General features: G+C 41.4%; 1 protein-coding gene across 1 annotated transcript in view; it reads right to left on the bottom strand.

Annotated features, from left to right (window-relative positions):
- MPP4 (MAGUK p55 scaffold protein 4) overlaps nucleotides 1-24,559 on the bottom strand; it is a 296,409-nt gene that overhangs the window by 35,147 nt on the left and 236,703 nt on the right. The window contains exons 19-20 of the mRNA XM_086958555.1: nucleotides 16,023-16,116; nucleotides 11,631-11,739 (exon numbers count right to left, since the gene is read on the bottom strand). Coding sequence (XP_086814681.1) covers nucleotides 11,631-11,739; nucleotides 16,023-16,116 — 203 coding nt within the window. The remainder of the gene's footprint in view (nucleotides 1-11,630; nucleotides 11,740-16,022; nucleotides 16,117-24,559) is intronic.

Below are 24,559 nucleotides of genomic sequence, written 5' to 3' on the forward strand. Positions count from 1 at the left end.
AACAAGACACCTTAAACAGCCACCAACTGGAGCAGACAGCAAGGCAACCGTCTTCTCCAGCACCGTGTACCATCTCCCCAAGGTTCCCCTCATGACAGCCCTACATTCTAACATTACATACTTACATTCTAGTAGAATTCCATACTAACATTCTACTATGACTTACATTGGAATACTACACAGAGCACATGACTTTACAGCAATGAGCTCATGGTTTCATCCACAAGTCTTGAGTCTGGTAGGGGTGAGTAGTTCGCTTCCCACTCCCTATATTGTATAAACGCAAACTAACACTACTTCCACAGGTATGCTACAGTGCCCAGAGCACATCCCTTTATAGCAATGATCTCACAATTTAGGTTTACGGTTTAATCCCCTAGTTTTCAGACCATTAGGGGTGAGTAGTTTGCTTCCCACTCCCTATATACTATAAACAGATACCTACACTACTTACACAGTTATACTACAGCAGCTAGTATCCCACAGCGCCCAGAGCCCATCACTTTACAGCAATCAGCTTGGTTTGATCCCCGACTCTTCACACCGGTAGGAGTGAGTACTACGCTTCCGGTACACTATAAACACACAGTAGCGATCAGTAGTTTGCTTCCCACTCCCTGTATGGTATTAACACCTACTAACACTACTTGAACACGTATAGTACAGCACCCAGAGCTCATCCCTTTACAGCAATTACCTTGATTTCATCCCCAAGTCTTCACACCGGTAGGCGTGAGTACTTCGCTTCCCCCTTCCGGTATACTATAAACGCATGGTAGAGGTCAATAGTTTGCTTCCCACTCCCTGTATGGTATAAACACCTACTAACACTACTTGCACATGTATACTACAGCAATCACCTAGATTTCATCCCCAAGTCTTCACACCGGTAGGCGTGAGTACTTCGCTTCCTGCTTCCGGAATAGTATAAACGCACGATAGCGGTCAGTAGTTTGCTTCCCATCCCTGTATGGTATAAACACCTACTAACACTACTTGCACACATATGCTACAAAGACCAGATCACATCACTTTACAGCAATGAGCTCACGGTTTAAGCTCTCGGTTTCATACCCGAGTGTAGCACCATATCATATCATCACCATGTCACTCTGAGCAACACCGCACTTTCAGACTGGTAAGAGTGATTATTTCGCTTTGCACTCCCCCACAGAGGTTATAGTGCTCCTACACCCTTTCCAACTTTTTTTGCAGTTTTTTCCCCTTACTCGCTTCAACGGAATCACAAAATGGCGGCCAACACTTCCTAGTTGCAACCGCTTGCAGCGCTCGCAGCCAATAAACAGCAAGCTTGTGCTCTTAACCTCTCAGCCAATCAAATGGCAGAATTCCCAAATATCGATATCTGTAAATTTCGATATTTCTCAAAAACTACTGAACGGATTTACACCAAATAAATAAAAGCGTGCTTTCTAGACCAAGACCCTTCTCCCTGCCAGATTTGGGGTAATTCTGTTCACCCGTTCGACCTGTAGCCTTGTCTAAAGTTTCCTATAGAAATTAACATGGAGAAAACAAGTTTTGGGACCCCCCTTTTTTCTCGGCCCCCCCTTGACGAATCACCCCCAAACTTTCAACATAGGAGCAGATATGAACAAGAAATTAGTTTTGGAAATTTCATTAAGATTCATCAAACGACGCCAAAGTAATAAGCAGAACAAAAAATGCTCTTCCTATGGAAATTAGGTCCTAACTATAACTACCTACTGGCGACCGCCATTAGGATATATATATATATATATATATATATTTTTTTTTTTTTCAAAGAAGAATAGGCTGCACTCCCTGATGTATATATATATAAATATATATGTTTTTTAAAATGTTTTTATTTTGTTTTTTACAATATAAAACATGAGAAATCCATATGAAAACAGCATACAGCTCTTTTTCCCATCGTATTTATCACAATTTGCAAATTCTTCTGTGCAACCCATCTGTATGGCAACAGTACATCTCGGCTGGCCATACCATCAATTTCCACCTGTGCTGAATTACCCCTTCCGGATCTAGTCGGATGTGTGAGCATGCCGCCCATGATAACACACCTGTAGTATATTATTGACCACACTTGCCGCCTCCATACACATATCCATGCCTACCAGCCATTGTCTTTTTGTTGGCAGTTGTTGCTTACCCCACTGCATAGCAATGTCCCTTTTCACTAGCATAAATCCTAAAGTACAGAACAGGAGGGGAACTTGTGTGGGGTCAAAATCGCTTGTGACTCCCAGTAGGATGAATTGCGGTGTTGCAGGGATGGCCACATCAAGGATAGCCTCTAGTTCTTCAATGATGTTTGTCCAGTATTATGCTATGAGGACGCACTCCCACAGCGGGCGCATGAAAGTACCTTTGCCCTCCCCACAGCGCAAGCATTGTGGACTCGGAGGCCTGCCTATTTTGTACAATTGGCATCTATTGTAATAGGTCCAGTGTAGGATTTTCAGCTCTATTAACTTCCATTCGGACTTAATGGCTACATCCTTATGATGCGTTGGATAATTGTAATCAAAACATTGTCAAACCATTTTTAGACATTATTTCACAAATGTTTGTTCTATTTACACAGTCAAAAGTTGTGTTTAAATTCACGAAGGCCAAATGTAAAGGGCCCCATTAAACACTCACATATTTTAGGATTAATAAGAACAGTGCCCAGGCCAGGTCTAAAGACTATCTTGTCTGAAGAAGAACCAAAGGAACCCTAACAAATGATCTTGCCCTAGGAATCGATCAAGGTGACTGGGCCAACACATTTATGTTTATCCCTGGCTACCATCTTAAAAATTTGAATAATGATGGGTTTATACCATGAAACTGTGATAAAAGGGTTTGCCATTGTCTTGATCCAACCACTAACAGAGGGCAACAAAAATTCTGAATATGTTTACAAAAATCCATGGGCACCCTGTCAAGAACTGGGGCCTTATTACTTGGACTCGCCCAAAACTAAAAACAGTGCTAAAAGGGACAGCGTTCAGCAAATAACTGCCATCAATAATTGTGGGGTCGACATGTTTCAGCAAAAATGAGGACGAAATATGCTCTGCCTTCCTCAGGACCTCAATTTAATTGCTACTGCAATGTGCAAAAAAAATAATAAGTGAATAAAATGGTACAACCATGTCACCTGGGATGCTAGGTGTACAACAAATCCTCTGCACATGGACTCATGGGCCACTACTCAGCATGAGGATTAGACCTGAAGCACCGCTCTGGCCGTTGGTACTCCAGATGGTCATCCGAACTGTCTCGGGGAGGTCCGGATGCAGAGGATTTGTTGTACACCTAGTTTTGGGCACTGAGCGATGTTAATAAATATAATTTTTCTCTCATTTGCCCAATTTTAATTCACTTTTTGTAATTGAGTTTCACACTGCAATATAGTTTTTCCCATCGCAAACGATAATCAGTTTACATCTGTAGGTCATCCAGCGATTCGTAAGTTGGTGTGGGACTCGATCAACAGGTCCCAGGCTTACCATCAACGTTTCACTACGGAAATGTCAGAGGGAGACACAGATGAGGATTAAGGGTGACACCGGTTGGTGACTGATGGTCAACCACACTCCCAGTGAGGTCTCTCATATTGTTTAGGTTTCGAGTTGATTTATCAGTGAGGTAGATTTGGTGATTGATTTAGACCCGTGGACATTCTTGTGTAGTACATATTGAATATGAGGATTATGCTCACGCCAGGTCTTTAAATATTCCCTAGGACCCTCCTTTAATTGTTTGTGTTAACAAGTTAGATGTGCCATTCCTGCACAGCATCAACATTCTCAGGGCCTTCTCGCCCTATGGTCTCCTGAATATGTGCAGGGCAGAACCTCTACTGTGATCTACAACCTCATGCCACTGTTGAGCATCACTTCTCTTCTGATGCTTGAGGACATTACTCCTCTTTCCACATCCTCAAGACTGCAGGTGTATACGGCAAAATCATTTATTTTTGTATGCATTGTTTTCATCAGCCTGACCCTCTCTGTTACATTCTTTGACAGGAAACTTCCTAAGAGCTACTCTTAAACCACTTTCATCGCCTCATCTGAAACCTTCAGTTCGCACTGCCAAGCACTCCCAGCTATTTTTCTGGTGTGCAAGCCCAGGTTTGTAGATTGTCATTGTTCTTACTACATATTAAAAACGCATGCTTCTGTGGGTTCCGATGAGTTAGGGCTGTGTGGTGGGCATTGCATGTATTCCTGGCAGTGGCTGTAGGTCAATGGGATGGGTGATAAGAGCCATCTCTTTATCTTTGCATCAGCTCACACTACCTATTCACCGTTTTATGAACATGTCTGCTATTAGTGCATGTGCTAACACCGCATGCGGTTTTATGTGCATGTATTCATATCAAAGTGTAACTACAACAGTTTCTTACATATCCGCGACCTACATCCGAACACACTCAAAGACATGAATTTCTACTCAGAGAAAATGCAGGCAAATTATTTAAACCCATTGGGGCTAAAACCTGGGCTTTTATCCCTTAACGAGGGAGTGAAAGTTTGCCTCTTGTGCCATTGATTGCTACTGTCCTGTACAATTGTGCAGCATCTGGCATGCTTACAAATATCCACATACTGTTTTCCTTCAAGGGTGGTCATCAGAATCCCTGTGGTAAAATTACCATCACCCTCCCTCTTACACGTCTATTTTCTTTGTTAAGACAAAAGGAGTTACAACACATATTCCATGGTCAAAAAGGGAGGTGCTTAAAGAATTGGGATATTCATTATTGGTAGCGACAGGGCAATCTAGCATCATTAGGGTGGTGGCCATTCTTGTTAAATTAAACTATGTTAAAACTGGGCTGAAATTAATGGATAAAAAAGGACGGTGGGTGATAGCAAAATGTAGTTTTGAAGGAAAGAATCTGACGCTCTGCACAGTGAATGGAGCCAATGTTGATGACCCGGGAGCTTTAAATGAAGTAAATCTGGAATTGGCCACTTGGCCACAACCAGTGGTTCTATGTGGAGATATCAATATAAACTTGACAAACAGAGCATTGCAGGACGGGCCTGCCAAATATAAGGGGCGCAAACCAAAAGTTTATAAGGCTTTGTATAACTTAGTGAGGGATCAAGGACTAGTGGATGTGTGGGGTAAGCTGAGGACACAGGATAATGGGTATACATTTTATTCTTACCCCCACAAGAAGCTGGTTAGACTGGATTATTTTTTTGCCCCAGTGTCATTACTGGGTGAAGCTGCAGTTAGTGTCTATCCCAGGATTACATCCGACCACACTCCTATTGTACTGGAGATACAAGGAGGCTTAAATAGACCTAAATGTTGAAATTTTACGTATGATCGGAAGTTGGGGTTAAATAATGAGTTTATGGCCCATATGGAAAAGGGGATTCAGTTTTTCTTTCAGAATAACAAAGGAACGGCTACGGTAGGCATAATCTGGGACACCTTTAAAGTAGGCTTTCGCGGCGAATGTATGAGCTTCACGTTCTGGCAGCAAAAGAAATTTAAACAAGAGCTAGCTATGCTATATGGGCATTTAACTCAGTTTGAAATTGTATTAACTAACGGTCTGAACAACTTAGCAGATTTAGAGAATAAGGTGGCAAAAGACAGAGAGAAGGTGTTGGGCTTTTGGAGCATGGAGAATGCAAGAAAGTTTTTAACATCTAGAATGGAAAAACATGAGTATGGGGAAACAATTGGGAAGAGGCTGGCTGTTCAGTTACGGATGAAGGAGTCGGCTAGAAACATTCAGGAGATGAAAGATGCCACGGGTGTGTCGTATTCTGATCCCCAGCAGATTCTTAAGATTTTTCAGCAGTTTTACTCTGAATTATATGCACAGCAAAGAGGGATAGATGATGGATCGGACTGGTTAGAAATTTTGGAAGAGGGCCTAAAAAAACTAGATCCTATATTAGCACAGGAATTGAAAGCCCCGATAACTGAGGTGGAGCTGGAAATAGCCGCAAAGAGTCTCGCTTTTGGTAAAGCTGCAGGCCCTGATAGAATACCTAGTGAGGTTTACAGACAGTTTTACAATATTATCAAGAATGAGTTGCTAGTTGTTATGCAGAAGGCTCAGGTGGGCTTCCCTCCTAGATCATGGTCAGATGCCACGATAGCGGTGTTTTGCAAGAAGGGTAAGCAGCCGGACCAAGTAGGATCTTACCACCCAATATCGCTACTAAATGCTGATAATAAAATTTATTCCAAAATCCTGGCCAACCGATTATCTGTATGTATGGTTTCTTTAAGTATCCCAACAACAGCATGGTTTAATACCAAAAAGAGGAACGGTAGAGCATGTGAATAAGGTCATCAAGCTATTTGATATTGCAGCCGTGAATAAAAATGAGTTAGCTCTTATTTTACTTGACGCGGAAAAAGCGTTCGATCGAGTTCAGTGGGTCTATATATGGAGACTGATGGATAAAATGGGATTTGGACAAAAAATTATTGTTGCTTTACAGTCTCTTTATTTAACCCCTATGGTCAAGATTTCTGCTATGGGTTTACTCTCGAATTCTTTGAATATTACACGGGGTACCCGTCAAGGATGCCCGTGTTCTCCTCTTTTGTTCGCGCTATATATTAATCCTTTTATTGAGCAACTGACTCGAAGTACCCTGATTCCACCCTATCGAGTGTCTGAGCATATTTTTTCTGTTTTCGCGTATGCGGACAATATTGCTGTCGCAACAGTTAATCCAGGTACCGCTATTAAAGAAATTAAGCGGTTGGCGAAGGACTTTGGTAGAGTAGCAGGATACAAATTAAATGAGTCGAAGACTCAGATTTTGTGCTCAGATTCATTAGTATGGCAGGATGAGAGAGTGGTGAAAGAGGTTACGTACTTAGGTATTCAGCTAAAGGCTTTGGATAGGTGGGAACGACTATATCTTACTATTATTGGCCTGTCAAATATTATAAAGATGAATGTGCTACCAAAGATTCTATATCTGTTTAGGTCAATACCTCTAGAAATGACCAAAGATAGGATACAGGTTTTGCAGTCGGTGTGCAGTAGATTTATTTGGAGTCCAGGGAAACCTAGACGTGCAATGAAATATATGATTCTACCACTCACTAGGGGAGGGATGGGGGTGCCTGATTTCTTTTCATATTATGTAACTTGTTTTTTATTGAAGATGAGGGTACTGATTACGGGGGAGTCAGTGGTGGATGTTGCTTTTGCCCCCTCTATTTTTGAAATGCAGTTAGGTCCAATCGCGAAACAATCATTATTTATTGAGCCAGACGGGAGTTACTATAAACGTACTCGTTTTAAGGTAGTGGCTGGTGCATTTAAGGTTTGGAAATGGTTTTATTAATACAATGGCTATAGGGAAAATATCTTACTATACGCCTTTTAATGTCTACAGGCTTCTTCCTGGGATATTCTCTGACGATATGGCAACAAAGTGGCAGAGGAAGGGGGTGAAACGGTTAGGGGATATGTATAAGGATGATGGGACTTGCAAATCATTTGAGGAGCTAAAAGATCAATTTTTTTTCCTAGAATTTTTTTTTTTTTTTAATTTCTGCAAATACGAGATTACTTACTTCGACGAAAGGTGGTGTTTCAGGAAAATACAGCAGTGGAAGCAATTAGGAGGTGGGTAAAAATAGGAACAGTATATCAATTATTGCTCACTGGGAGAAGCGATGATCTAGAAAAAGTTAGGTTGAAATGGGTGAGCGCATTAGAGGACCCAGAAATAGTTGTAGAAGATTTGCTTTTGTTATCCAAGGCGGCGTTAATGTCTGCAAATTTAAAAGCCCAATTTTTTAAGACTTTGTTTGACTTATATTACACTCTGATCCGAATGGCAAAAAGGGGGAGGTGGGAACGAAGGCAAATGTTTTCGCTGTAGGGCTGATGATGCAGACAGCACACATATTTTATTCAGTTGTGTGAAACTTCAATGTTTTATAACAGGAATTGAAAAATGTCTCCGTCTTGTCATAAAAATGCCTGTAGAAATAACACCAGCTATGATGTTGCTGGGGAAAATACCGAAGGATAGGTCAGTGGAGCCATTATATCAATATAGGCATTTTATTTTCTTTGCTATGACTGCTGCACGGCTATGTATAGCTACTGAGTGGCTTCAAGAAAAACCACCTGACTTTCATCAATGGCGCACTAGAATGTATAGTTTATTCAATTTGGAGTGCGGTCTTTTTGCTAATAGGTGTTTCAGGAAGAAAAAAATGGGTATAAAAATTTGGTGCGCGTTTCGTGATTATTAGGAGGATTGACAACGGACGACGAAATGTATAGGAAAATTGATGGAATTTTGAAAGATAGGGGTCTATGTACTACGGGCAGGATGAGATGTTCGATTACTACTGAACTGTTTTTGCTGTAATGAATTTGAAACTGTACATGAACTTTGATTTTTAATCTGTGTATGTTATTTGCTGTGAATGCATAAATAAAATAAGAAAAATAAAATAAAAAAAAGACAAAAGGAGTTACATATTGACATCTATCTGATAAGGGCTTGTTTGGATATCCCATGGACCAAGAAAATACACATTTAGTTCCACTTTCAAATATCCTTAGGTATAGATATGTCATAGCATAGAACATTTTGCGTTTAGCACCTGAAGTTATTTATTTGCTACCATATGGCGGCATTAAATGATGTTCTTTATGATCTGGAAAGAATGTGAATCACCATAGTGCTGAGTACATGAGGCTCGCCTGACTAGGTGTTGAAGATCTGAGAAAATTTGATTTACAAGCAGTGCCACAGAGTTCAAGACCTTCACTTTGTACCAAATGGGGTCTCTTACACTTGGAACATGTCTGATGGAACAAAAGCATTGAATACAAAAAAAGCACAGAATAAAAGCATTGTGCAACAATATTCCTCAATGTCTAGATGATTCAGACACAAAAACACTAAGGGCCTGATTCTTAGTTTGGCAGTGTGGGAGCGGGGCGGCATGTCACCGTCCCACTCTCGCACTGCCAAAGCTCACTGCTGGCCGGTCGGCAGATCTCGAGTTTCCTTGTTGTCTGGGGAGCAGTCCTTTGGTGTTCCCACAACGGTGCAGCAATGAGAATACCAAAGCAAGTTCCTGCACTTCTTAGACTGTTAAGTCCATGCCATGCAGGAACTGGGAATGCTTGCAGACAGGGGGCCACACCATGTGCCCCCCTGAATGGATCCCCATGGCCCCGAGGCATCAGGAGACCCTATAGGGCTCCCTTAGTTCCCTCAATGCCAGCTTTTTCATAGCGGGCTCACCGCCATGAAAAGGCTGGCAGTGAGGAACCTCATAATATGCTTGGTGGTGCCGCAACGGCACAACCAGCATAATACCGTCTCAAACCGCTGCACCTATTGAACTCCAAACTCATAATCATCCCTTATATTTTCAGGATCAGAGAGGCTGAATTGTCCCCAATTCTATGCCATTATATGGGGGAACACAGTTGGAATGGCCTCCATATTGAGATGACATCCGAATGTGTAGTAGAGCTACCTAGCCAAAAATATTGAGGTCAATATCCATCCATTTCAGCTCATGCTGGACACGATTAATGGGAATGAATTGGTGAAGAAAAGAGTACCTAAAAGCCTTTAACCAGAAATTCAAAATCTTTGTCTCCCCGAGTCTCTTGCGCTACCGTTTGCTGGAGAAAGTTCAGCATTTTGTATTTTGAGTTGTTGTGAATAAATCCAGTTGAAACGTTCCACAGGCCAAAGAAATTTCTTGTATATAAATGTTGTCTAGATCCAGCTTGTGGCATGCTTCTCTTTCTAGCACAGCATTTCCAGTATTTGTTCTGCATCATAGCCTATGGCATTTGTAGTACGGCAGACGGGATAACCACCATGTTCTGACAGAGTATTGTGTCTGTCAATCTTTACATCAGGCCCTAAGTCAAAGATCTCCTGAACTCATGACATGCACGAAAAATGTGATGATTGCCTCCAGTGGTAGAAGTCTTTTTAGCTTATTAGACACATAAAAAGGCTTAATCCAAGTAAAAAGGCCTAATCCATGTGGATGTGCGCCTGCATTAAAAGTATACTGTTAATACTACTAAGTTAAATGTTTAGTAAGCATGGGCGGAAAAACTTAAATGTTTAGTAAGCAGCGGATTTTATGGCTTGCTCGCACTGTTCGCGTGAGTTTGCGGCTTCCCAGTACAATTCGCGCCCCGCGAATAAGCGCTAAATTGCAGATATACGATCTTAGCAAAACTGAAACTATTTACCAGGTTCAAAAGTTCAGGCTCATCATTAGTAGCCATTTCCTGTAGTGCCTCCTGAGGGGCCCCTCCAGAGTTCAGTTGCCTACTTGCAACTATTATGTGACCCAGCTCTGAACCTCAGAATAGTTACACATATGCCACAAAGGTCCTGAATTACAGCTAAGGGAGACAAGCAGGAGCCAGGCTGGAAGTTCAAATCCATTAATCAGCCCCTAATTCATTATTGTCAGTTGGGGCAGGGCAGGTGCTGTAACTAATTTTGCAACAATGAAAGCACTTAGCAAGTGCAAAAGATCACTAATCAGGAAGCACTAAGGAAGCAGGTGCCAGCTAAAAAAATATTCTGTGACACATTAATCAGCCCCAAATTAATTCAGGTCACTTGAGGCAGGGAAGGTGTGCTTTGCTTTGCCACAATAATGTACACTGACTGGACAACCAGAGGGTGCTGTGATGAAACAGAGGGTGGCATGGGTGGGCCAGAGGGTGGCATGAGAAGTCAGAGAATGGCAGTGGTGACAGAGAGTGGAAGTGTTGAAGAAGAGTGTCCCAAACAGGCTGGACACGTAGAAACAACAAGTTCGCAAAACTTGCGACCCGACAGGTAAGTTTGCGTTTTGCGAAATTGTACAAAACCCTCGCGAACTGGCAGAAACACGCGCGAACACAAAAAAAAAATCCGCAAATTCGCGAGAATTCGCGGATTTTGCGAATTGCGAGTTCGCAAATCCGCAAAATTCGCGAACGCGAGATTCGCAAAATTCGCCCATGCTTAATGTTTAGAGGATTTCTAACAACATGAGGAATAACTGAAAAGCATGAGAATCTACTAAACAATGAATTCTGGAGAATTTACTCTCAAAACGTTGGGGACATTATGAGAGTGTAATGTGTTAGTTCATGCTCATGTTAGAGGATGCTTATTGCTGACTTGAAGGAGGTTTGCTATACTGTGCGTTATTTAAATGTAACTTGTGGAACATCTACAAATCTTGGTTCATATCAAGAAATCCACACAAAATCCATATATCAATGAGACAGTTTACCATTTGAGACCAACAAATTCATGAACTTTCACCTCTACCTACAGATAATGAGAACACCAGATGGAGACTGGGAGTAAGTCATTGTTTCCTAAAGCTGATTCTGCCCCCAAACATGATACTATTGGGAAATAACACTTTTTGACTTTAGGAAGATGAAAAACAATGAGATACTATTGCAAGTGGACCACAAACAAGTATCCTTCATTCCATATGGGTCCTTATAAAATATGTCACACCACTGAATTCTGAGTGTTGATCTTCTCTGAATGAATGGCACACTCCCTCTGCCCTGGATCAGTCCCACCAAAAGAATGTGTCTTGTACGTGACTTCTCATCTTACCTGTGGGTCCAGATCGACTATACAGACTTTCCCTTCATCAAGAACTGCTCTCACAGAGTCGATACTAGTGCCATAAAAGTTTTCTTTATATTCACCATATTCCAGGAATCTGAAGAAGGATAAAGAGAATTGATGAGTGGCAAATTATGCATTTTTAGTCCATCTAATCAGATGGCGTTGTGCAGACTCATAGTGATCTCCAGAATCTCATGCTGCTCCAGTTTTTCAAACAATGAAGATAGAGTCACTCATTTCTCCATCTCATTGTATAAAAAACACAACTATTTGAAAAACGCTCAAGCTCCCATATCTGAGCTTCTCTCAACTGTGAGGTTGTAATCGTGAATTTAAGCTGCATTCGGAACTTTTCACTTTCATTTAGCTCCTGTCCTTCTCAAGAACACAGTACAAACTTTTAATGCTGAATTATCAGAGCTGATCTGTCACTGACACAAGTTAGTTTATCATTTGCTCTTGCTTAATACAGTGGCTGTTAACAATGATTCTAGTCAGAATCTTCCCCACTGCCGCGCCTCACCGTCACTCCATCTCCTCAGCCATCCAGGAAGACCTCCACAGCCTTCCTGATGGTGGGGAATGTTCATTTGTGAGAGGAGTCATCTGCTGACAAAGAGGAAGATTCTTGTCTGTAGCTATACAGATTTATTCACCCGGAATAATCTCCCTTGTACTGGGGAGGCTGTTTAGGTCCTCCTAAGTGTTAGGAAATGAATATATTTAAAGTGTGAGCTTGAGTGGAGGTCATGCTGGAGAAGGGGGAATTACTTGCCTATTACTATGGCAGCTCAGCATGGGTTCATTTTCAATTTATAAGTGTAAAATATTCCTCTGCAACAAGGAGAATGTCAAACCTCTCTGTGATGGTGGGGAAATCTCAAACTTCTGAATATCAGAAGGAATGCCATGAGGGAGAGGATGTTTACATGTGGTTGTAGTTTTCTAATATACCTTTCCTTCTCAAACTCATTTGCGTCAGATATCTTTCCTGCACCATGGAGAACAAGCAGCATCTGGGAAGGAAGTACAACAAAATATGGCTAATGAAATAACATAGTGGGGCCAGAATATGCAGTTTAGTTTCACAGCCCTTTATGAAAGAAGACACCCACTTCATGCCTTGCTAAGGTATATGTAACGTTATTTTAGGTGTCCTGGGTTTGTCTCGCCATTTCTGGCACTGGACAATCTTCCACAGATGCTTATTTGCAGTGAGTTATGTCTACTATACAGGTTGAAAGGAGCAGGATTGACATAAAGGAAGGTAATTATTATTATTACAGCCAATCCGAGCTACTGGATGGTCATTTTATAACCCACTGAAATATGAGTTGCGGAATATAAGTATTTGTAAATTGTATTTTTTGAAGTGCTTGTACACCATAAGAAATAATGGGGCTGAAAAACACTCGCAATAGACAGAAAGGCGAATTCTGATCTGTAGCCAAAATTAACAAATTATGAAGATTTTTAAACCTTCTTGGAAGCCCGCTGAATCTTGATTTACTGTAAGTAAAGCGGTAGAACATTCAAAACCTGAAACGTCAAGAAGCTGTTTTTTCCTGGACTTTAAGAGCTGATCAAGTAGGGAACTACTTTTCCTCCGACATACCATCCTTCATAGAGGGACTGTTTTGTTGCTCATACACTAAGGTAAAAATCCAAAATAAGCATCTAACAATGCAATATTCTGGCATACCATCATACTGTATGGCCCCTTAATTACAGACCAAAAGTAATGTACAGACGATGAGTAAACTAGTGCATCTATATGCGTCAGTGAACTTAAAACTTTTGTGTGAATTTGTGAGTTTTTCAGTTAAAAATCGTACATTATTGTGGCATGATTGTAGTTTTAACAAGAACAAATGAAAATATCGGCTCAGCTAAAAAGCTTCTTGCAAAAATCTGCATAAGATAAATATTTCTCTTTGAATATGCACTAAAGATAATTTGTTACTGTATAACTTTAATGTGTAGATTTCCATCATATTTTAGCTCTTTAGTACTGGTGGTTGAGTTAACAATATTTTTTTATAGATGTATTATTTTAATTATTGATCTGGCTTTACATGGACTGTATGAGAATTATAACTGTAAAAATCTATCTCAAAATGAATACAGCTCACAGTGGTGTGGCTCTCAGCTCCAGAATATTAGTGAGTTTGCAGTTAAGTATTTGGAAATTACTGCAGGTATGAAAAGTGCAACGCACTGGGAAGGTGTTCATGAGATATCCTAGTTTTTTATTAATATATGGGCATAATAAAGGCTTTCAAATTTTGCAGATAAGGGAACTGACAATTAATGACAAAGTGGTGGGCCAGGATTAAGCATTTAGTTAAAATATGAGAACAAGGAATGGAACAAATAACAATTAAATCACTAAACCAGAAGCCAATGGATCCAATGATTTTCTCACTTGCAAAGCCTGTACTGTGGCAAGTGTCAGACTTTTTGAGGATGGAAAATGTCAACTCTAACTCTCCTGGCGAGTTTCAAATGAAAGAAATCAGTTAAAATTAAACGCCATGCCATCTGTCTCTCAACAAAATGTATCAATGGTTGATTTGCCACTGGTCTTGTTGGTCGGTAACGTTCCAGATTGTAACTGTTGGCAGCTGTAGGCATCAGTGGGAGCAGACAATGACCCGATGGGCCACGGTATACATCCATTTTGCAGTGTGCCCAATTCTTTGGTAGCATAACCTCTGTTCCTTTAAACAACAGTGATTGCAAAAACAGCTCTTTGCAAATGCAGAGATGAGAGCCTGCTAACTCATGCAGGTCTCTAATCATGCAACTGCGAAGTGAGAACAAATATCTGCAAGGATGCTAGAAAAAGGTAAGCGAGTGATTACAAGTGAGTTGAACTTCCAGTGGCCACATATAGCCAAGTTTTATTATCTGGAATAGGTTGAAGTTATTGACTCACTTGTATTTTCACATATAACGAAACACACTGCCTTGCAGACAACTACTGAAAATGAAGTGACATAGTGCAAGTTTAACAACAAAATCATGGCGTCTGCCACATTGGGTGATAAACTTACTTTAGCTCTACTTACTTAACGTATATTAATCCAATCTCCTCATCACCCTCGAATTGATTCCCTGAGCAACTTGAGCCTATACAGACTTCATTCAGTTGATTTATATCCATAATAAGGATTGATAGAGATGCCACCCGTATTTAATTTATACTTGGAATATCTCTAACAATATTTTTATTAGGCAGTAGTTACAATTTTCTTCAATTATGACATTGCATTTATTGTGATTATTATAATGCACTTTTTTCAATTGGAGGAAACCAATTTTCAAAATACTCTTATGAATCTTTTCAGGATATATCCTAAATCCCCTCATGACAGTCAAATGGGTGCAATTCTTGATTGATAAAATCAATAAATGAAAGGGGTTTTTCCTACATACAGGATTTTAAGAAATGTATTTAACTATAAGTATAATCACCTTGGACTCATACTGCATGATGCTTTGATATGCATGACTTTCTGCAAATACTACGACTCACTCAAATTATTTTTGCTATGTTTCGGTTTGAGGTTTTTTTGTACTCACATTGCAGAAACTTGTAGAAGTGGATGTTTAAATAAACTTACTCTCACTGACTGGATACTATGGTCACCGAACTTTACACAATAAACTCTGTTGTGATGTATGGTCTTGATCTATTAAATCTCCACAAATTTGATAATGTGGTATTTGGACACTTACTAGTAAAAAGTTATTAACTTTGTAAGCACTGGTGCATCAAATGTATTCCTGCTTGAGTTTACACTATTCTGTGTTGGCTATAATTAGTACAAACCTCTTAATTTTAGACATATAATAGATATTATACGTATCATCTAGCCCTAAAGAACTCAAGGCAACACATGCCTGACGAATCACATACTGGTAAAAAGACTATAAGCGGCTATGAACGAAAGACTGAAATAAAGTGCTTGCAAGAACTACTATCTGTGACAGGGAATTATATGAACAAACATCTTCTAGGTAGGGTTTAGGCTTGAATAGCCCATATCTTAGTCCATTAGCTCAATCAGCAAGAATGAGAGCGGCAGTCTATATATCGAGTTAGACTAAATAATGCCTGATGATAAAACACAGCTAGAGGTACCCATGCTAGAGTGCCATGAGGTATACATATAAAGACACCAATAAGAAAGAGAAGACACTTCTGTCCCTTAAATACTATTGCAAAAAGAGAATCGAAGGGAACTCTGTATCTGCATTTGAGATACAGAGGCATTAGAGATGTCAACGGGAATTCATGATGAAAAGTGTATTTATTGGATGCAGCTGTAGAGTGATAAAGGCAATCAAGGGTGAGTCTCAGAGATACAGTACCTGTGACTAAACACCATGCTCTCAAACATGTCCTTGGTAACAAAGTGGTACTCATAGCCATTGTTCTCGTAGGACCGCTGCGGACGTGTGGTGTCTATTAAAAAAAACATATCTATTTATCATAAACTCATTGGACTAAAAAATATTAAATGTATTCAGACATAGCTTATTACATGAAGATTTCACCTTTGGCTAGAAACACTACACTAGGTGCATTAAAGGAAAGAAACGCTTATTAAGTGATAAAGTGGCTAGAAACACTCCCCGAAAGTCAAACTTTCACTTTTAACATTTAAAATCTCCATCTTCAATTCTTCGTCTTTTCAAGGCAGGTAATTTGAAACATATACAGCACAAGCTAGAAGTGTGTGGCCCACAATACCAGCACATCATAAGAAAAATAATGATTCTACAGAGGACAAATGATAAATGATCATATACGTTATGTGAACCAATTCACGAAAAGGCGGTAGGGTGGAGCAGATTTACAATAAAGTTAGATAGATTTCCATATACAAGCACTAAACATGGAGAAGGCATAGTTGCTTATCTTCAACAGTGGTTCTTAAGCACTTATCGTCTTAGATTCAAAGCCTGTTAAAATGCAAAAAACTCCTTGCATGAGTAGGAAAAGAGGGAAAGTTGCTTACCTCTAACTTTTTTTTGTCCAGATCCTTCTCAGATTCATAGGTTTTTGGGGCACATGCATCAAGCATTTTTGTCTTCGGAGCGGAAAACCCTATTTTGTGATTTGGTAACCTGTTACCGAATGGCAAAATGGGTTTGAGATTCGCTATTAGGAAGGCCCGTGTTTAGAGCGTCCCTTCCTAATACCACATTGGTATGTAGGAATGTTTTGTGACCGAAAGGCAGTAACAAAACATTCACATTTTACCACCTACTTTAAATAGGTGGTACCCCATTCCCCCTTGGGAATATTTGTTACAGCATTTTTTAAGAGCAAGCAGTGGTCCCACGGACCACTGCCTACTCTTAAAAAATTAAAAGAAAACTTTTCATTCTTGTTAAAGAAATAAATGCGTCCAGTGAAAAACGAGCTGCATTTCCACCCAAAAATTGCTTTATTTAAAAGCAATCACAGACATGGTAGTCTGCTGACTCCAGCAGGCCACCATCCCTTTGATTTTTGCGATTCCTAGGGGGTCGCAAATTGCGACCTACCTCATTAATATTCAAGAGGTAGGTCATTTGCAATCCCCTAGGAATCGTAAAAAGTGTTAAACACACTTTCATGCATGCCGTTTTGCGATTTCCTAATTGCGATTTGCAAAGATTCGCAAGTAGGAAATCGCAAAATGATTTCTTTATGCATCTGGTCCTATGTGATGAAACAGGAAATTTAAGGTCAAAGCAAAACCTGAGTACCTTCATAAACAAGTGTAAAATAGGGAGTGGAATACTTCCGAGACAGAGTTCACAACCCTAAACCCTATGACATAAGAGAGAACACATTGTCATCCTATAAACTGACATATGACATCACAGAAATGTTTTCCCCCACATACATAGAAGTCGGGCATGTATAATATATGCTGTGTTGTACTGCATTTGTCACAATTTTTGGATTTTGTTTCTTTTACTTTTTAGCCTGCTTCCCTGCCTCTAAACCATTTCTGGCCCTTACTTGCACTCTAACTTTGGTGAACTCCACCGCTGTTGGGCGGATCCGGGTTACCGGGAGGGTTTGGGCTGAGCGCCATCTTGGAGTGGGGAGTAGTGCGAGCGCCATCTTTGAGCGTCCAGGTCACCTGGGACGCTGAGACGACGCTATTTAAAGCTCGCCAGACTAGCGCAGCGGTGACGCGCAGCGGTTGCGCCATCCCTGCGCCTGAGTCGTGCCAGAGTCCTGCCCGTCTGCGCTCGTCAGCGTCTCGGAGGCGGCCGAGGCGGGACTCTGGCATCTTGGGTAGGTGTGTAGGATGATTAGGTATAGTGCGGCCGCTTTATGTGCGCTCCGTCCCCCCAAGAGCGGTTGTAATTGTCTTTTCCCTGGTGGTCGACACCTGGCTAAAGGGTGCCCTGGATGTTCTTGGCGTCCCATATCATCTCCATCTCGCGCTCCCCTCTCCCTCCCCTTGGAATGTCAGTGTGCCTTGTTAAATACCAGATCCTTGGCGCGTCATTCCATGGAAATTTGGGACCTCCTTACGCTCTCGAAAATCTCCTGTCTTTTTTTGACAGAGACTTGGTTGGGGGCTGGCTCGGAACCTGACATCGCTAATGCCCTTCCCCCCAACTTCACCATCTTAAGGAGGGATAGAACTGGAGGCAGAGGTGGTGGGGTGGGATCTATGACAGAATATCGACTACAAAAATATCGACCTACAAGAATATCGAGTCAACAATATCGAGGGCAAAAATATCGACATCCTATCTACAACATGGTAAGTACAAAAATATCGAAAAAATAATATCGTTGTAAAAAATATCGATGTTAAAAATATCGATTTTTTTTTTAATATATATAAATGTAAAAGTAAGTATATAACACTAATAAATAAAATATACATATTTAAAAGTATCTAATAATGTTTAAAATTAATAAATAAAAATATATACATTAAAGATATAATATATATGTACTGAACAATAAGTATTAATAATTAATTTACTAAAAATACCCCATTACCCAAGAACTGAAAACTGACCCTGAACCCTAAAAATACCCCTTTACCCAAGAACTGAAAACTGACCCTGAACCCTAAAAATACCCCTTTACCCAAAAACTGAAAACTGACCCTGAACCCTAAAAATACCCCTTTACCCATGAACTGAAAACTGACCCTGAACCCTAAAAATACCCCTTTCCCCATGAACTGAAAACTGACCCTGAACCCTAAAAATACCCCTTTACCCATGAACTGAAAACTGACCCTGAACCCTAAAAATACCCCTTTCCCCATGAACTGAAAACTGACCCTGAACCCTAAAAAATACCCCTTTACCCATGAACTGAAAACTGACCCTGAACCCTAAAAATACCCCTTTACCCAAAAACTGAAAACTGACCCTGAACCCTAAAAATACCCCCTTACCCAAGAACTGAAAACTGACCCTGAACCCTAAAAATACCCCTTTACCCAAGAACTGAAAACTGACCCTGAACCCTAAAAAAACCCCTTTCCCCATGAACTGAAAACTGACCCTGAACCCTAAAAATACCCCTTTACCCATGAACTGAAAACTGACCCTGAACCCTAAAAATACCCCTTTACCCAAAAACCCAAAAATTACCCTGAACCCTAAAAATACTCCTTAACCCAAAGGTAAATAATATTATTTAATTAGCAATTAATAATTAATTAACAATAACAATAAAATAAATATATTAGCACATAAGCTGTAATTAATATAATTTAATAATTAATATCATTTTCCCCAATTAATTAATTAACAGTAACTAAAAATTATATATATAAATAAATTACTCTAATAATGTAATTAACTAACTAATATTATTTAATTACCAATTAATTACTAATTTAAAATATGTACCAAATTATATTAATTAATTAACTAATTAATATTAATTATTTGCCAATTAATTAGTTATAAATATTTAAAAACATATATTAATTAATTAATTATTATTAAATTACTCCCCACCCTATTCCCCTATAAACCCACATCCCGCTACAGAAAATATATATCAATTAATCAATTAATTATTTCCCAATTATCAATATTAATTAGCAATTAATTATAATTAATTAATTAATCCTACTAATTACTAATCAACTTACCATAATTAAATTACTTCCCACCCTATTCCCCTATAAACCCACAACCCGCTCCGGTACTAAAACATCAAATGTCCTTATAAATTTCTATATTATTATAGAAAATGTATACACATATAATAGTAATTATTTTAAATACTTAAATTAAACATATAACACATACATAATAAAAAACTATAAAATAATACAAATATCGATATTAGTGTCATCGAAATTATTAACATCGATATATATGCTATCGATATTACCAACTTCGATATTACTTACATCGATATTAAGTATTTCGATATTACTTACCTTGGGTCGATATTCTGTCCTACGATATTCTTGCCTTCGATATTATGCTCCTTCGATATTACAGACTCGATATTATGGTAAGTCGATATTTCCAACTCGATATTTTGACTGTCTACCGGTGGGGTGGCCTTAGTTGTTGACAAGTCCCTTGTCTGCACCTCTTATCCTGTAGATAATATCGCTGGTTGTGAAGCTCTGGGCTTTATTCTCCAGCTGTCGGCTTCACATACCTGCACAGGAATTTTGATCTATAGACCTCCAGGGCCTCTAGGCTCGTTTTTCGAGGATTTACAGGTGGCACTGTCAGTACCCTGTGTGCGCTCGGCACACTGTGTACTGCTGGGCGACTTAAATCTGCACATGGACTCGACAACTGATGCCGATGCATCTAAATTACGGGACATTACCGAGATGCTCGGACTGACCTCTTTCATCGATAGTCCAACGCACGTGAAAGGGCATACGTTGGATTTAATCTTTTCCACTCTGCCAATTAAGGTGTCCTCCCCTTTGCCGGTTCTATGGTCCGACCATTATTTAATTAATTTCGTGTTGTTAGCTGAGCACCAGACGAGTCAAAGAGCTCATAAGGACGGGTCTCGTCAAGCTAGAGCCTTTCACCTGGTGTCAGCTGATATGCTCGCTGACGCACTCCATGCACATCCTTGCATTACGACTGGGAACTTAGAAGTCGACCTGCCGCTAGTCCAGGACTGGCTTCGGACAAGATTCGAGGAGCTTGCCCCTCGGAAACCGGTCAGGACAGCCCCCTGCCAGGATTCCGCTCCTTGGTTCACCGCTACTCTGCGAAAAGCGCGCCAGGACTGCAAAAGATCTGAAAGGCTCTGGCGGCGCAGATATGCGCCTGAGGAGAAACTGAAGTACAGGGGTGCGATAAAATCTTATCACAGACAGATTGCCGAAGCTAAAAAGATCTACTTCGAGCATAGAATAGACCAGGCTGATAACACGAGCCGGGAACTATTCCGAATTGTGAAGGAATTCGTAGAGCCGGTGGCGGCCGCTAGGGTTCACTCCCATACTGAGGAGTGGATCAAGCAGCTTGCTGACTTCTTTGTGGACAAGATCCGTAGGATTCAGGACTCATTCGATCGGGTGGGGTCCCTGGAAGTGGCTGCAGCTGTGGAAAGTGATCTGAAGGCCCTTCCATCCGCTGCAGCCGAGCTGGCGCCCACTCTTTCGACGTTCCCCCCGCTATCCTGTGAGTCCTCTCTGGAGCTGCTTTCCCGGTTGAAATCTGGATCCCCCTTGGATGCGTGTCCGGCTAAATGCCTGAGCTCGGTGGCACCAGCTATTAACAACTTGCTGAACCCCTTGCTCAACATGTCTCTGAGTTCTGGAGTGGTCCCTAAAGAATGGAAGCATGCTCTTATTCTCCCGCTCATTAAGAAACCTCTGCTCGACCCTTTACAGTGGGCCAACTATAGACCAATCTCCCTCCTCCCTGCTCTGGCGAAGGTGGCGGAGAAACATGTTCAGCATACTCTTACCACCTTCATAGAGAATAACAAACTGCTGCATGACTCCCAATCTGGTTTCCGTGCCAATTACAGTACGGAGACAGCTCTTGTGGAGGTGACCGACGCCATCAGGGAAACGCTTGATCTTGGGGGAAAGGCTATGTTGGTCTTGCTGGACCTGTTGGCGGCATTCAACACCGTCCCACACGCCGGCCTCCTCCTAAGACTCAGGGAGGTAGGTCTGCGGGGGACGGTGTTGGACTGGTTTAAATCCTTCTTAACCGACCGTCGGCAGGTGATCTGGGCTCCTCCGTTCTCCGCGGAAATGCCTTCGCTAGAGGTGGGGGTGCCTCAAGGATCCATCCTGAGCCCCACCATATTTAACATTTATGTGGCCCCTTTGGCGAGGTCGCGGAGGCATTTGGAGCCCGGGTCATCTCATACGCTGATGACACCCAGCTCCTGTTTACCTGCAGGAAGGGAGAGGTTTTTAATGGCGACAGAATCAGAGACTGCCTGAGTGCTGTTTTTGCATGGTTTCAGCACCAGAACCTGAAATGTAACTCGGATAAGTCCGAGTTGCTCTTTTTTGGCTGCGCTGAGGACCCTGGCTGGAAATCATGGTGGCCTTCCGGCATGTTCCCCCCTGAGAAACCATCTGCCCAAGTAAAAAATCTGGGTGTGGTATTTGACGACAGTCTTTCTTTTCGTCCCCACATCACGGGCCTGGCGGGGAAATGTTTCGGTATCTTAAAGATGGTGAGGAAATTTCTCCCACTGCTTTCCCTTCAATATCGCAAGAACATCGTGCAAGCACTTGTGGGTTCGCGTTTAGACTACGCTAACGCACTTTTCTCTGGTCTGCCTAAATATCTGGTATCCAGATTGCAAGTTGTCCAAAACTCGGCGGCCAGAGCCATCTTTGGCCTTCCACGGAGAGCCAGTGCCTCTCTACTGCGCGGCAGGCTGCATTGGCTGTCTATCCCTAGCAGAATTAGTTTCAAGGTCCTCACGTTGGCGTTTAAAGCCCTCCACTGCATTGGCCCAGCTTACCTCAGGAAGCGGATTGCTCTCTACGTTCCCCGGAGGAGTTTGAGATCTGCTGACTTGGCTAAAGTGGAGGTACCAGTGATCAAACGCGTGCGGATGGGAGGCCGGTCTTTCCAGTTTATGGCGGCCAGTTTGTGGAATGAGCTCCCTCTGTCACTCCGCAAGGCTAACAATCTTCTGGCCTTTAGAAAGGAGCTCAAGACGCTCCTCTTCTCCGCCTAACCAGTGGGCCTACAGTGTTTCTGCCGCTGGGTTTTTCTTGGTTGTGTTCAGGACTCTCTGCCAAAGCGCCGGGACACCCGATCTGGGTAGCCGTGCGCTCAAGAAATATAGTTCTAACATAACAGTGAAGATCTATGGAGTTTTGCATAGAGCTAAACAGGGCTTTAATGGAGTGGCTTATAATCAACCTTCAAATGGGGTGGAGGTGAGATGGGTGAGAAATTTGCTGGTAGACAGTAACTGACACCTGCAGATTCCTCACCTTTTGAATAGCAAGCAAAAGCAGTAAATTACTTGGAGGAGAGGTATGACATGTTATACAAGGAATTGAGAAGAACAGATCAAAATGGCTGTTCTTTAATACTTTGGAGACCAAGCAGTCGTGCTTCCCAAAAGTGTAAAGGGACGGCCTTGTTGTTGTCCTGCGTACTGGAACACCTCTGCCAATGCAGAACTGTAAAATTTGCCTGTGGTGGAATGATCCCTGATACCCTCCATAGGATGTTTATGGGCAAAAGCATAGCACATCTTACAGCACAGAATAATATACCCAGGGAGGATTCTAGTGTTTTCTTTTCTATTGCCTGTATATCCCATAAAAAGATGGTTATCAGTTCTGTATTCCTTAGTTAGGTGGTGTAAAATCTGCCCGCCTTCTTTGGGTATAGTCTGTGCAACCTCTCCCGCCCCTTGGTGAGGTTTGGAAGGTTGTAAAAAGAAGAAGGATGATGGACTGACGCAGGTGAAATGGGATTACCACATTTGGTAGGAAAGCAGCTGTAGTTTGAAGGACAAACTTGTAATGGAAAAAGCAAGTGAAGTGAGGGTGTCAATTCACTGCTTGCAATTCGCTCGCCCTTCTTGCTAAAGTTATGAAAACTAGGAAAACTGCTTTAATACTTAAAAGCCTCATTGGCATCTGTAAAGAGTTTCAACTCAAAATTCCATAAAACCAAATTAAGGCCCCAGTGAGATATGAGTGGTGTAGGGAGAAACATGTCTAAAACCTTTCAGAAAACGCAACACAATGGGTGACTTAAATAGGGATGGCTAATCGGGAAGGCAGAGCAAAGCAGACAAGGCTGCTAGGTAGCCCTTGACAGTCCCCACTGCACTATCTTGCTGGGCTAACGACAAGGCACATCTGAGGATGCCAGACAAGTGGGCTTTCAAGAGATCCATATTATTCTGAGCACACCAATTAACAAACCGGCTCCACCTTCTGGAGTACACCATTTTGTTTGACTGACAAAGCAGACAGAATGAAATCTACCACTTCAGCAGTCAATCTGCTGACGGAGGTTCTGGAGGTTGGAGTGCAGAAATTGTCCCACCGACTGGGATAGAAGGTTTCCTCTCAGTGAAACTTGGAGCAGGGGGCATAAGGAGATGTGCAAAAGGGCTGCATCCCACACCCTTCTTGGCAAATCCGATGTGATGAGAATGACTTGGGCCCAGTATTGGCAAAGTTTTCTCAGAACTGAACACTATACTTCAACTTAAACGCGTCCCCCAAGGCTTCTTGCGCTGGATACTAGAGGGGACAGAACAGTGGGAAATGCATGTTGTTGTGGGTGGCAAACAGATACAGCTGAGGAGTATTCCAATGAGCAAAGATAATCAGGACAACCTCTGGGTGTTAACGCCATTTATGATTGGCAAGGTGACGCCAACTGAGGCTGTTGGCGCTGGTGTTCAGGGAGCCCAACAGATGGTTCGCAACCAA

This window comes from Lissotriton vulgaris, chromosome 2_1 (assembly GCF_964263255.1).
Source record: "Lissotriton vulgaris chromosome 2_1, aLisVul1.2, whole genome shotgun sequence".
NCBI classification, from domain to species: Eukaryota; Metazoa; Chordata; class Amphibia; order Caudata; family Salamandridae; genus Lissotriton; species Lissotriton vulgaris.